Source organism: Petaurus breviceps, unplaced genomic scaffold, assembly GCF_028583685.1.
Source record: "Petaurus breviceps papuanus isolate PSGF00001 unplaced genomic scaffold, PetGlider_PUasm1.0 90762, whole genome shotgun sequence".
NCBI classification, from domain to species: Eukaryota; Metazoa; Chordata; class Mammalia; order Diprotodontia; family Petauridae; genus Petaurus; species Petaurus breviceps.
In genome coordinates this window covers 10,053,285-10,067,404 of record NW_027187339.1, presented here as the reverse complement: position 1 = coordinate 10,067,404, position 14,120 = coordinate 10,053,285, and the positions used below count along the sequence as shown (strand labels likewise).

At 41.1% G+C, this 14,120-nt stretch overlaps 1 protein-coding gene across 3 annotated transcripts in view; it reads right to left on the bottom strand.

Moving 5' to 3' along the window:
• The window catches only part of PRXL2A (peroxiredoxin like 2A), a 67,292-nt gene that overhangs the window by 25,662 nt on the left and 27,510 nt on the right, over positions 1-14,120 (bottom strand). For 2 of the 3 annotated variants that reach the window (XM_069068385.1, XM_069068384.1), the window contains exons 2-3: positions 7,160-7,336; positions 6,882-6,976 (exon numbers count right to left, since the gene is read on the bottom strand). In XM_069068385.1, the coding sequence (XP_068924486.1) occupies positions 6,882-6,976; positions 7,160-7,334 (270 nt within the window). In that variant the 5' untranslated portion in view covers positions 7,335-7,336. Of the gene's footprint in view, positions 1-6,881; positions 6,977-7,159; positions 7,337-12,037; positions 12,187-14,120 lie in introns of those variants that run through there. The other variant, XM_069068386.1, reaches the window with a different exon arrangement.

The following is a 14,120-nucleotide window of genomic DNA, read 5'->3' as shown; positions in this document are numbered from 1 at the left end:
ATATTTGTAATCTCTATAGGCATTGTGAATATGGCATTGCTGATACACACCCCCACAAAAACTAGCCGTGTAACCTTGGGCAAGTTACTTAACCCCAATTGCCCTTAAAAAAAAAGGCAAAAAAAAGTGAATGTTGAAAAATACAAATAAATAAATAAATGATTTTCTAAAAAGGCAGGATTGTTTTGAAATGTATCAACTCTACTTCAATGGGAGTTATGTGTTTTGTTTGTTTGTTTTTTTTTTGCTTACTTTCTAAATCAAATTCAAGAAGGAAAACTTAAATGGGAATACCATTTCCTCAAACACATTTATTGATAACTTGATTAAACAACAGACTCAGTCAAATCAAAAGGGCACACACACACTACAAAGGTATCACATTGCTTGGTACATAGTGAACTTTATCAATTCCTTATTTACTTATTGGAATCTTGCCTGCTAAGCTGAAAGGTTCCTCTCATTTAGAGGAATCTATTCTTCACTATATAAACTAGATGAAGTAATACTACATATATTTTCCCTCTGATTAGAGAGTGAAGGGCTGCCCCAGAATCTCCATTTATGGAGGTTTTCCTGTGCAATCATCTCCTCATTTTTCAGAAGCTTCACTCCCCATCGTGCCCCCCCTTTTTTCTTAAAAAAATAAATTTATTTATTTTTAGTTTTCAACATTCACTTCCATAAGATTTTGAGTTCCAAATTTTCTCCCCATCTCTCCCCTCCCTCCAAGATGGCATGTAATTTGATATAGGCTCTACACATACATTTGTATTAAACCTATTTTCACATTAGGTCACATTGTAAAGAAGAATTAGAACCGATGAGAGAAACCACAAGAAAGAAGAAACAAAAAAAAGAGACAGCAAATAGTGTGTTTCTATCTGCATTCAGACTCCATAGTTCTTTCCCTGGATATGGATAGCATTTTTCATCATGAGTCTTTTGGAGCTGTTTTAGATCCTTGCATTGCTGAAAAGAGCTAAGTCTAACAAAGTTAATCATTGCACAGCGTGGCTGTCACTGTGTACAATGCTCTGGTTCTCCTTACTTCACTCAGCATCAGTTCATATAAGCCTTTCTAGGTTTTTCTAAAGTATGCCTGCTCATCATTTCTTACAGCACAATAGTATTTCATTAAATTCATACACTACAACTTGTTCAGTCATTTCTTAACTGAAGAGCATCCCTTCAATTTCCAATTATTTGCCAGCACAAAAAGAGCTGCTATAAATAATTTTGTACATGTGGGTCCTTTTCCCATTTGCGTGATCTCTCTGGGATAGATCAAGAGGTGGTATTGCCATGCCAACCTGTGCGAGGCATATAAAAACTGCAATGAGGAAAGCTGTGATGTGGAAGGGACAGCTGTATATTCCTACTGCTTAGCACAATTCCTGGCACATAGTAAACACTTAATAAATACTTGTTGACTTGCTTATTACTCTAGGTCCCTTTATTAATTAATTTAACTAAAACTTTTATATATACACACACATATCCTCTTCACTCATCTCCTCCTGGAAACTAAAAATTTCCATAACGAACCACCATTTAATTAACATTGGAAGCTCTTTTCTAACTTCTCCGGTCACCCTAGTTTGAAAGTGAAAGGAATTAAGTTGGCATAAGCTCCTAAAATGCCATTGCTGTTGAGAGGCAACACCCAAACAAATGTAAATGGGAGTTGCTCCCTTGGCATAATCAGAGATTCCCTGTATTTTGCCAAGAAAGCCCAGCCTAGCCTACCTGGGATAGGTTGGGAGGGAACCAAGGCGAGACTGAAAAAGCCATGAGGGAAATCCCTTTAGGTCAGGGAGTGGGCAAACAAAAATATGAATGTCATTTTCACTATTACTAATTAGGACTCAAAGTGTGCCAAACTGGAAATGACTCAAGATTGCTAACTATCAGAGATATCCAAAGTGGTATAGGCTGCCTTGCATGAGAGTGAGTGGCCAATCACTAGGTCTTCAAACAAAAGCTTGTTTGGGTATCTTTTAGAAGGGATGCTTACTCAGAAGCAAGTTTGGACTAGATGGCCTTTGAGCTCCTTTCCAACTCTGGTCATCAATCAATCAATGAGCATTTATTAATATGTGTATATGGGTGTGTGTGTTTACAATGTGCCATGTGGGCTAAGAATTGGGGATCCAAATACAGTAAATGAAACAATCCTTGCTCACAAGGAACTTAGGCTCCAAAGGGAAATACTAAGAACATATGAAATTATACACAAAATAAATGTAAAGAGAAAAAAATGCAAAGTAGTTAAATATAAGATAGTTTGAGATGGAGGACATTTGCAGCTGAGGGGATCAGGAAGAGAATTCATGTAGAACAAGGTGCTTGGACTTAGTCTGGAAGGAACAAAAGGATTCTGTGAGGTAGAGGTGAGGAAGAAGTGCATTCCAGGTTGAAGAGTAGCCAGTGTAAAGCACAGAGAACAAAGATGGAGAATTTGCTGTGTGTGAGGGAAAAGAGAGAAATCTAATTTGACTGGATCACAAAGTGCTGGACAGATAGGTGGGAAGATGGGGACAGAATCAAGATGGCAGAATGAGAAGAGCCATTTTTGCCTAGTTCACCTAGCATATCTCTATAACTATTTAGAATTCTGACAGACCAGATTCTAAGAAAGCCAAGAAGTCACAACGAGTCATTTTTTTCAGTCTGGGGCAGCTCAAGAAGATAGACCTAGAAAGGTCTGTTTACAGTGGAGCAGGGGCTGTCCAGGGATGAGTGCAGTGCGATAGAGGGGAACATTCCAGCACCCACAGATGGACGGGGGCTAGGACAGGAAGCACTGGAACAGAGAGAGATCCCAGGGGACCCTTCAAGTAGAACTGGGTGTAAGAACTAGTGCTCTTTGGTTTTGCTCCATTCCTTATTGTTCAATTCCAAATCATAGATCCAGGGCAGAGAGGAGTGGTAGTACTGAGCAAGGAACAAGTTCTGGAAACATACCTGTGTGGCTCTAAGTTCAGGAGGAGAATAGTGACTCAGTTCTTGAGTCCTGCACATAAATCTGTGGTAGAATAGCCAAAGCAGGGGACCAAGACCAAAGGGGAGCCAGTAGTTCAGTGGCTTGGGACCTGCAAAATTTCCTAGAGGGCTAACAGTGACTGAGTCCGGCAGCAGTTTACTGAAGCTCAACCACACACAAAGCAACAGACCCATACCAGGGGCAGAAACTTGCAGAGTTCAGACCAAGAGGGCAGTGAACAGACCTTACCTAGATCACACCACTTGAGGAACAATGAAAACTTGCAGACCCTCAGACTGGGATGTGAAAGGAGCAGAAGGACATAAGAAGGCAGAAGCTCAGGCCAGATGTTACTTCCAGAAGTGCACACAAAATCCAAAGCCAAAAAGTAGGTTGGAAGAATGAAGAAAGAAGAACCTGACCATAGTTACTGTGGTAACAAGAAGCTCAAGACACAAACACAGAAGGCAATAGCTCAAAAATATTTACAAGCAAAGCAGTAAGGAAAAATGAAAATTGGACACAAGCCCAACAAGAATTCCTACAAGTTTAAAAAAGTTATGAATTTTTTTAAAAAACAGATTTTATGATCCAAAAAAAGAGTGCTAGTGGAAAAATGGGAAAAGAAATGGGTGCTATGTAAGAAAATTATGAAAAAAGAATTAACAGTTTAGTAAAAGAGGTACCAAATCTCACTGAAGAAAATTAGAATTGGCCAAATGGAAACTAATGACTCCATGAGATATCAAGGAATAATAAAACGAAGCCAAAAGATGGAAAAACAGAAGAAAATGTGAAACATTTCATATAAAGATAGGTTGAAACTGTGTTATGAAAGGCTTTTAAAAGCTAAACAAAGGAATTTGTATTTGATTCTAGAGATCATTGATCTAGATAGATTGAGTTCAGTTGGATTTGTTGGGCGGGGGGGGGAAGCTTAGGAGACAGTCAGAGTTAAGTGACTTGCCCAGGGTCACACAGCTAGTAAGTGTCTGAGGATGGATTTGAACTCAGGTTCTCCTGAATCCAAGACCAATGCTCTATCCACTGTACCACCCACCTGCCCTTGATTTGATTTAGGATGACTCAGGTGTGAGACTTGAGTTGTAGAATCTGTAAGAATAGCAGCACTTCTCTCCCCCACTCCCAAAATCATTCTCTGCTTCACAGGATCATAGATTTAGAAACCCTACAGGTCATCAAGCCCAACCTTCTAATTTTACAGTTGAGGAAACTGAGGCCCAGAGAGATTAAGTGACATATATACAGCTAGTAAGTCTCTGAGGAACTCACTGCTTTTCACCTGATGAATGGATGACCATGTCAGACAGTAGCGTTTAGGTAATAGCTGAGGAATTTGGCCAGATGTGGAATGTTAGGAGATTGGAGCTGTGAAAACCCTGGAGAAGACAGAGGTACCAGGGTTGCTTTTTGCACAGGAAGATTTCTCTCATAGTCCTCACCAGAAAGATGATTGGAGAATGAGGGGGATGCCTGTGGCTCTCGGGAGAATTTTTAGGGGCATCAGAATAGTCAGAAATGCTCACATATGCAACAAGGTCAAGTCTAGAGGTCAGCTGAGTTTGGTAGGAGAGTCAGTGATTGTGGTGAGTTGTGCACATCAATGAGCGCAATGAGTGAGTGATTTTCATGTTGTATATATTTTGCATTTATTTATATAAATACATGTTGATTCTGTCACATAGGTGGCAGAGAAGAAACAGCGCCAGGAGTCAGGAAGACTCATTTTCCTAAGTTCAAATCTGGCCTCAGACACTTACTAGCTGTGTGACCCTGGGCAAGTCAACTTAACCCTGTCTGCCTCAGTTTCCTCATCTGTAAAATGAGCAAGAGAAGGAAATAACAAATTACTCCAGGATCTTTGCCAAGAAAACCCCAAATGGGGTCATGAAGACTTGGACATGACTGAAACAACTCAACAACAAGTTGATTCTCCCCAGCAGCAAGGGGATAATTTTTGTTTTTTGTTCGTATCCCCAGGGTTTAACATAAGTTAGCCATTTAGTAGGAGGCTCATAGGATCATAAATTTAGATCTGGAAGGGAACTTAGAGGTCATAGAATCTAACTACTTTTTTTACAGATAAGAAAACTGAGTCACATGAAATCTAAGTGACATGCCCAGGGTCACACAGCTCGTAAATTTCTGAGGTGGAATTTGAACCCAGGCCTTTGTGACTCCAAGTTCCATATCCTTATCTACTACATTGAACTTTCTCTCCTAATAGATGTCACTGAGGTGAACTGATTAATGGAATAGTGATCAAAGGGGGGAGTCTGACTAGCTTTCATTTTTTCTTTTTTTTTAAATAGTATTTTATTTTTTATAATAACATGTAAAGATAGTTTTCAACATTCATTTTTTGAGATTCTGAGTTTCAAATTTTTCTTCCTTTCCCTTTTCCTCCTCCTCCCCAAGACAACAGGCAATCTAATATAGGTTGCACATGTCAAGCTTTCATTTTTTTGTCCTGTCCCTATAAGCCTGCCTAGGTAAATGTGGTTGTTAAGTCAAGGAACTCCATAAGGTTGCTCCTTCCCCGTTCCCTACAAAGCATATCCTGTCATTGCAGAGACAGATTCATAGTTGTAAAGGTGAAATGAACAGTGTCTATTGGCTCTGATTGGCTTGTACAGCACCATACCCTTTTGTGAAATGTGGTTCTCAACATCGTCCTGTCCTCCCTAAGAAGCCATACTGACCACTCACTAAGTTCTAGTTCTCCACAAATGTAGGGAAAGTACAATTGGAACATCGTTGAGGATGATGAGATGAGGGAGGAAATCAGAGCCATCACACTCATATCAACCAATCAGTAGGTATAGACTAAGTGCCCAGCACTACAGAGAGAGTCAGTCTGTATAAAAGAAAAATAAAGCAGAGTACCTAGCCCTGAAAAGATTATGGGAATCCTGAGGGTCCTAACCACTTACAGACTTTGTGACCTCAGGCAAATCATTCATCCCTGCTGCCCACAGATTTCTCATGAACAAAATTGGGATAATAGATACACCTGCCTCACAGGGTAGTTGTGAGGACCAAATGAACTAGGTATATAAAGTGCTTTACAAATCATGTAGTATTCTATATAATTATCTAAATATATTATTCTATATAATTATCTATGTACATTATTCTATATAATATTCCATATTGTAATTATAGACACTCAAATATATAAACAAATCTTGCTTGGGAAGATAAGACATTTGCACCAGTAGGATAAAATGCAAAAACACAATGCTACAATGCAGACCTGGAGTCATGAAACCTGAGTTCCAATCTGGTCTCAGGCACTTACTCGCTATGTAACTCTGAACAAGTCACTTAACCTTATTTGCCTCAGTTTCCTCATCTGTAAGATGAGCTAGAAAAGGAAATGGCAAACTACTACAGTATTTTTTTGCCAAAAAAAAAATCCCAAATGGGCTCATGAAGAATTGGACATGACTGAAATGAGTGAACCACCACAGCAACACAATGTTGTAATGATGATCAGCTGTGAAAGATTTGGCTATTCTGATCAATACAACAGTTGAGACGATTCCAAAGGACTTGTGAGGAAAAAAATGCTATCCACTTCCAGAGACAGAACTAATAAACTCTCAGTGCAAATCGAAGTGTAATTTTCTCCCTTTCTTTAAAAAAAAATATTGCTAACATGAAAATGTTTTTGCACGATTTCACATGTATGATATACTGCTTGCCTCATCAGTGGGAGGGAGGGAGAGAAACAGGAACTAAAAATTTAAAAAGAAAAGAATGTAATAAATAAATAATAAAACAAGAACAACAACACAGTGCTACAAATAATAATGCTACAGAAATGTGAAGCACAAAGGTACTTCTCTCCCATATCATGACTCTTACATACCTCTCGACACAAAAAGCAGCCTGGTCTTCGTACTGCCATGATCACTGCCCCGCGGTGTTCCCAGAGTTCTCGGGCTTTGAAAGTCCTTGGGGATTCTGGAAAGGAAAGAAAGGTATTGAATGTTTTTCAATTCATATTTCACTCCTTGGTTCTGAGGCACTGAAGAAGGTCCCAAGACGTCAGAGGAGCTCACAAAACCAAGAAGACGAGGTTTCTGGCCAGAACTAATGTTCTGTATTATCCAGGTATAGTGCTGAGCCCCAAGGCTCGATTCTTACCATTATCCAGGGTTTTCAACTCTATCTCTTCCAGAAATTCTAAGGTAGCTGTTACTGATTTGGTCAGAAACAGATCAGTGTTGGCCAGGATCAAGCTTAAAACAGCTGCACCCAGGGCTCCAGCCCCCAGAGACCACATCCCCATGGAGAAGAAACTCAGATCCAGGAAAGACATTTCTGGAAATCAAAAGCAACAGTTTGTTACTCCCCTATCCTAACTGGAACCTAAAATCTGTATAGAGGCCCTGGCAAATATATCCCCAGAGAAGCTAATGTTAAGAGTCATTAGGTGTCTACTTAAAAGCTTATCTTGGGAAGAACTCTAAGGGATATAACAATCATAAAAGTTAATCCAAGGCAGCTAAGCAGATTCCAAAGCATCAGCCAGCTCACAAAATAGGTCTGAGGTCACAACCAGTCACCAAGGAAGACCATTTCAGTCTCTGGGGGTAGTTTTAACCATTTCCCAGAGTTTGCAGCTTTTTAAATAACTGCAAGTCTTTACAGAGCATTTCCAAGTCTGCAAAAAGACTGTCCTAGCAACAATCCTTTTGAGACAGGCAGTGTAAAATGAGTTATCTCCATTGAATGGTGAAGCCTCAGAACAACTCATAAGGGAGGGACTATAGATATGGAGACTTAGCACATAGTAGACACTTAATAAATGTTCATTGGTTCACTTGTAATTTCACTGTTATGGAAAACTTCTTGTTTCGTCCTTTCCCTCCAAATTCAACATTCTTCCTAGGTGGACCTGGAGTCAGGAAGACCTGTTTTCAAATCTGGCCTCAAATGCCTATTAGCTGTGCAGCCAAGGGCACATGGCACCCTCTGTCTGCCTCAGTTTCCTCAACTGTAAAATAAGGATAAAAATACTACTTAGGTTTGTTATGAGGATGAAATGAGAAAACATTTGTAAAGGGCTTAGCATAGTGCCTTGTACAGAGCAGGGGATTGATATATGTTTATTTCCTGTCTTCCTTCCTTCTAGGTCCAAACAGCTAGTAAATACCACAGACAGGATTCAAGCCCAGTCTCTCCAAAGCTAGCATTCTATTATATACTGCTTTGATCTGGGGTATGGAAAGGAGACGAAACTCGGAGGCACTTGGAGGGCAGAACCAAAAGGATTCAATGATTGGCTGGATATGATGTTGTGAAGGAGACAAAGACTGTCAGACTATAGTTTCTGGGTCAATACTGGCTAATATTCAACTGAAGCTGTTCCATTCAGCAAACACTAAAACAATGGTGGAAGGGATTGCATGACCACCTGAAAAAACAAACACAAGCCAAAATCACAGAGGTAGTTCTGGCTAAATCAGCCATGCCATGCTAGATTACCCACGCCCCAAGATCTGGAGTCCTCTTCCACCCACTTAGACAAGCCCTCTAATTTCCTGATAGGGACGTATGACTCAGATGGAAATACTGCTCAGCTGTCGGACCAAATTCCAACCTTAACGTTTTCCCCACGTTCTCCCTGGAGAGACTTGAGGCATGATATTTTCTGAGTCTGTAGGCAAAGGTCAGTTTCAGTCTGGCCCTGCAAGAGGTTCTGATAAAAATAACAGAAAAATTAACCCCCTTCGAAGGCCTTAATTTTCTCATCTACAGAATGAAGGGGTTAGACTAGATTAGTGGCATCCTACTCAAGCAGAAACAGAGGTCATTAATATGCACATAAGGATCTGACTTAATTTTAAAATGCAATATTATCTATGTTTTCTTGTATTTTTATTTACTTTGTCAAATATTTCCCAATTGCATTTTAATCTGGTTCGGGCCACACTCGGGAGTGCTGTGGGTGACATGTGGCCCATGGGCCACAGGTCTGACACCTCCATGTGGCCTTGAAAAAGATGCCTACACTTTTCAATAGATGCCAAAAGATTAGATTAGCATCTCAATACACGTGATTTTCAGATCTCTATAGCTACCCCTCATCCTTCTCTGAAGACCCAGACTCACATTACTGCCTACTGCACACTGTGAGCTGCCTGTTTTGTTGGCATTTCAAATCCAACATGTCCCAAATGATAGTCATTGTCTTCCCTCACCCCCAGCCCAACTGTACTCTTTAAAAAATCCCCTGTTTTACTGTCAAGGACTCAACTAGTCACTCAGTTGGTCAAGCCCACTGTTATCCACCACCATTCTTCACTCTCACTAATGGCAAAGATCTAATCAGTTGCCAAATTTTGTAATTTCTTTGTCCTCAAATGTTTCTCCTTCTCTCCACCCAAACAGCCACACATTAATTTAGGCTCCATCACCTCTCATCTGGATCATGGCAATAGCCTTCTAATTGGTTTCCTTGTCTCAACTTGTTCCTTGATCCAATCTTTCCTCCAAAAAACTGTCCAAGATAATTTCCTAAAACATAGGTTTGCCCATATCACTCCCCTACTTAGTAAGCTACACAAACTCCTTTGCCTAACATTTAAAGCTATCACAAGCTGATCCTGTCTTCTCTTTCCACCCTTCTTACATATGGCTTGCATCGACGTGGTCTAGGGTCCAGTCATACTGGCCTATCCACCATCCCTCCCACACAGTTCTCCATCTCTCTTGGGACTGGCCAGCTCTCTCCTCACCTCTACCTTTTGGAATCCCTGGCTTCCTTCAAGAGTCAACTCAAACAATACTTTCTGCAGGAGGTTTCCAATGGTTCCACCTGCTGCTAGAATCTTTCCCTTTAAGATTAACTTCTATTTCATCTTTAAGTAATTTGTACATACCTGTCTGTGTATGTGTTACGTCTCCAATTAGAACGTAAGCTTTTTGAGTGCAGGGGCTATATATGCTTTTTCTTTGTATTCCCAGAGCTTAGTTCAGTACCTGGTAAATACTTAATAAATACTTCTTGTTGATTGATAGCAACAACAACAGTAAGTACACACACACACACACACACACACACACATATTGCCTACTATGTGCCAGGCACTGTATTGAGTGCTTTAAGAAAATTATCTCATTTGATCCACACAGCACTTTGAGGTAAGTGCTATTATCATCCCTCTTTGACTATTAAGGAAACTGAGTCAAACAGAGGTTAAGTGATTTGCCCAGGATCACTCAGCTAGTCAGAGGCTGAGACTACACTGGTCCTCAGGTCCTCCTGGCTCCAGGCCCAGCACTCTATTTACTATGTGACTGTCAACAAACATTTATTCATCACTTACCACATGCCAGGTGCTAGAAGAAAACATTTCTAAAGATGTTTATTTATAGTTGTAAATACCTTAAAATTGCTTCTAGGACTCATCAGAATTCCTCAGTCCCTTTTGATTCCCCACTCTATTCCCCACCAGCCAACTTTTTAAGTCGTGGCGATGATTCCAGTTCCATTTCATTAATCCAGGATTAGAGAACAGGATGGCCTATTTCCTTAGCCCACTAACTAAGCCTTATAATTCCTATCATGATACATCTGTTACAAGTTTACAAAGAATAAAAATAATTATGAGGTGGAGTCCAAATCTGGAATGAATCTGGAGTAGGGTTTGGGGAATATAGTTTAACTACAATACCATAGAAGCACGCATTTTGGGGTGTAAATACATACATACATATATATGTGTGTATAAGATATTAATATTTATGATATATACACATGCTCTTTATGAACAACATACAGACCACACTGACATATTCATTTGTAGCTGATATTCATATAAATTCTCTTATTTGAGGCTCACAAAAACCTTGTGAGGTTAGTATTAGAAGCCCTCTTAAATGAGGAAACAGATTCAGAGAGGTTAAATGACTTGTCCATGGTCACATAAGTATCAGAGGTAAGACTGGAACCCAGGTTTTCCCGACTCCAAAAGCAGGATTCTTTCCACTCTGCTGCACTTCCTCCCTACATACAAGGACATAAAGATGCATGTACTTTATTTATCACTTCTATGCCATCATTAGGCTATGCAGTCCTCCTTTAGATTGCAAGCTTCTTGAGGACAGGAACTGTCCTCTCCATCAGTGGTACATAGTATGCGCTTAATAAATATTTACTGAATGGATGGTAGGGCCCTGGGTCTAATTGAATTACAGAAGTTAGTTCTGTATGTGTTTTCCCAGAAGAATAACACATCACTGAAGAATGGACCTAGTTCCTGGTTGCTGGTTTTGGTTGGTCAGGCATGATGATGTCCTTTGGAGACATGGCTGTAGATACTAACCACTTGCCATTTCATATCTAGCTCATGCTCCAAACCCTGCACAATCAGTTGCACTTCACATGAGATCTGGACCACAACAGTAAGTGGGGTAGACTATCTAACCAATGGGCAACACCACCAAACCAAACCAAACCAAACAGAAGTACAGTAGATTGAATCTGTTTTTACAGTAAGGTAGTTGTAAGATTGCTTATTAAACTAATTAAAGCAAAAACAGCAGGAAGCAAACAATCAGATCTAAGCAAAGAATGATTTCTGAGAAGGCTGGACAGAATACAGATTACATTTAAAAAATGGCAGTTGATAGATCTTCCAAGTCCTTAAAAGCCAGGAAAGATGCTGGTCTAGTGTGGGCAATTTTTGAGACACAGCCTCCTACTGATAGAAAGACTAGATTTAACACTAAAGCCCTGAGACAACTTGGTTAATCAAGAAAAATTAGCTCCAACAGGTGAAGACGTTAAATATAAAAACCGTGTGACTGAAGAACAATCTGCTTTGTCTGCCCCATTCCCACTCTAAAAACTGAAAGACTGATCCCCCTGCCCACTTGGCACATGCTCCTCCATAGCTTTGAACACTTTCCTTGCTCCCTTGCTGGGCCAGTTAGGCAAACTCCAGAGCACCTGACTGTAGTCATCCCAGCAGGTGTTGCTGACTTCTGCAGGGGACTCTGAACGAAGGGACTCACCTCCAGTATCCAGAGTTCAGACACGTCCCCACCCCCACCTCCTCCACACCAGGTCTCTTGGTCTTGCTATCAAGACTGAACCACCGAGACAGATAAAAGTTGAGTGCTGAAAGTGCCCTTTCCAATGCCATTAGTCCTTATGAACAGCTTCTGATTTATCCCTGAAGCTGCACCCTTTGGGCGGGACTGGGCACAAGACCAACGTGGCTGGAGCAGATAGCCAATCAGATTGGGGCATCCATCACAGGTGGCCGTGTGCCAGGTTCCCCAAGGGCCTATCAAAAAGTGAAGAGAAGCGTTCTGAGTCATTAGCAATAGTGCAGGTTAGGACATTTGGCAAGTGCCAACTGTTCTTACTCCTTCCCTACTGCCCCAGGGCCTAACTACCCACATAGTGTTTCCACAGTAAGGCCTCTTAGATCGAGCTGTCCTATCACTTAAAGGAAGACCACTTTTTATCATACGTTTCTGTTCTCTCTTACTATCTTTTCATAGAACCTTGCCGGTAGAAAGTGCTTTGAGAATGTTCTTTCCCCCACCCAAATTCCTCACTGCACACCCAGGAAGCATGACTGGCATTGTGGCCCTCATCCTGATGTTAAGAAATCTATGGAACATTTGGCCTTACAACATAGAATTGTAAAGTTCTCAGCACTAGATCATCACTAAGTTGCTAAATTTTAAGCTATCATTCATTCATTCATTCGGTAAACATTTATTAATCACCTGCGGAATGCCAGGATAATCCATACAGACATATGTACTCTGACAAAATTAACTAAGCAACATGGATACAATTCTGGACTTGGGGTCACTGTGTAACTGTATTTAACCTCTCTGAGTCTCAATTATCTCATCTGTAAAATGAGGGATTTGGACTCCACATGCCTCCCAGCTCTAAATTTACCATCTAGGGGAAGACGAGATCTCACATAGTTTGCTAATTATTTAGAAAAAAATAGAAGCACTTGATATGGTAGAGCCTTAAAGACTCACTTCCAACAAGGCATTTTCCATGTATGTATCCAAATTATACAAAATTTCTGGAAAAATAGGACAATAACTGGGATAATCCTGTTCAAAGATCCTTTTATCATTAATATCAAAGGAGGAATAAGAGAGGGGAAAGTTGTCACCTTGTGCCAAAGGTGTTAACTACCATCATGAAGAACACCTAGCAGAGCCTAAGTTGAAGAGGCATTCCCTCTGCATCCTCCAGATGCTCCTATCTGGGGATGACATTGTGCAGACTGAGATAAGCCTAGGAGGCAGCAAGATCCAGGGAAGAGAGGATTAACTTTGGGGTCAGAGGATGTGGGTTCAATTCCCAACTCTGATGCTTACTAATCATGTAACCTTGGTCAAGTCACTCAACTTCCTTTCCTCTAGATGGCAGCATAGAAGCAGGAAAACTCCCTGAACTCCCCCCCACCCCATAACCACCTCAGATACCTATAAAAAAGGACTCTAAACAAACTTTAGAGCTACAGAACCCAAAAAGTGACACAGAGAAACATATCTCACTGAAAGCAGCCTGGCAGGAAGGGTCCATTGGAGCCAAGCCCAGCCCTGCATGATTGCATGGTTTTAGCCCCAGGGTAGCCACGACCAGCACTGGCTGATGGGACTTTGGAATAGTGGATCACCAGCAGCTGTGGTGGTTTCCAGAATTATCAACCCATAAATGCCAAAGACAAAGACAAAGAGAGTGCAGTGTGAACTTGTGGGAGCAGGGGGTCTGGGAGTGCGGTCCAGCCTCTGCCCCCACATGGAGAAGCTGCTGAGGCGCAGCGGCCCTGCAGCCACCTCCACGTGACTGCTTCAGAGCTCCTGGCCTGCAGATTGTAGGGGGACTAAGCCACCAGACTGAGGGGTAATCCCTCTTGCTTTAACGGGCTTGGATCTGGATCCCTGTACTGGGTGGAGGTCCTGGGGTGCGTGACCAGTGTGCCAGAGCCAGTGAAGGCTTCTAAGAGGGCACCCAACTAATAGCTCCAGCAGCTGAGAAACCCCAGCAATTTGAGACAAAGCTCTCCTCTTTGGAAGCAGAGTTCTACGGTAGCACAAAGCTCAAAAGTCAAAT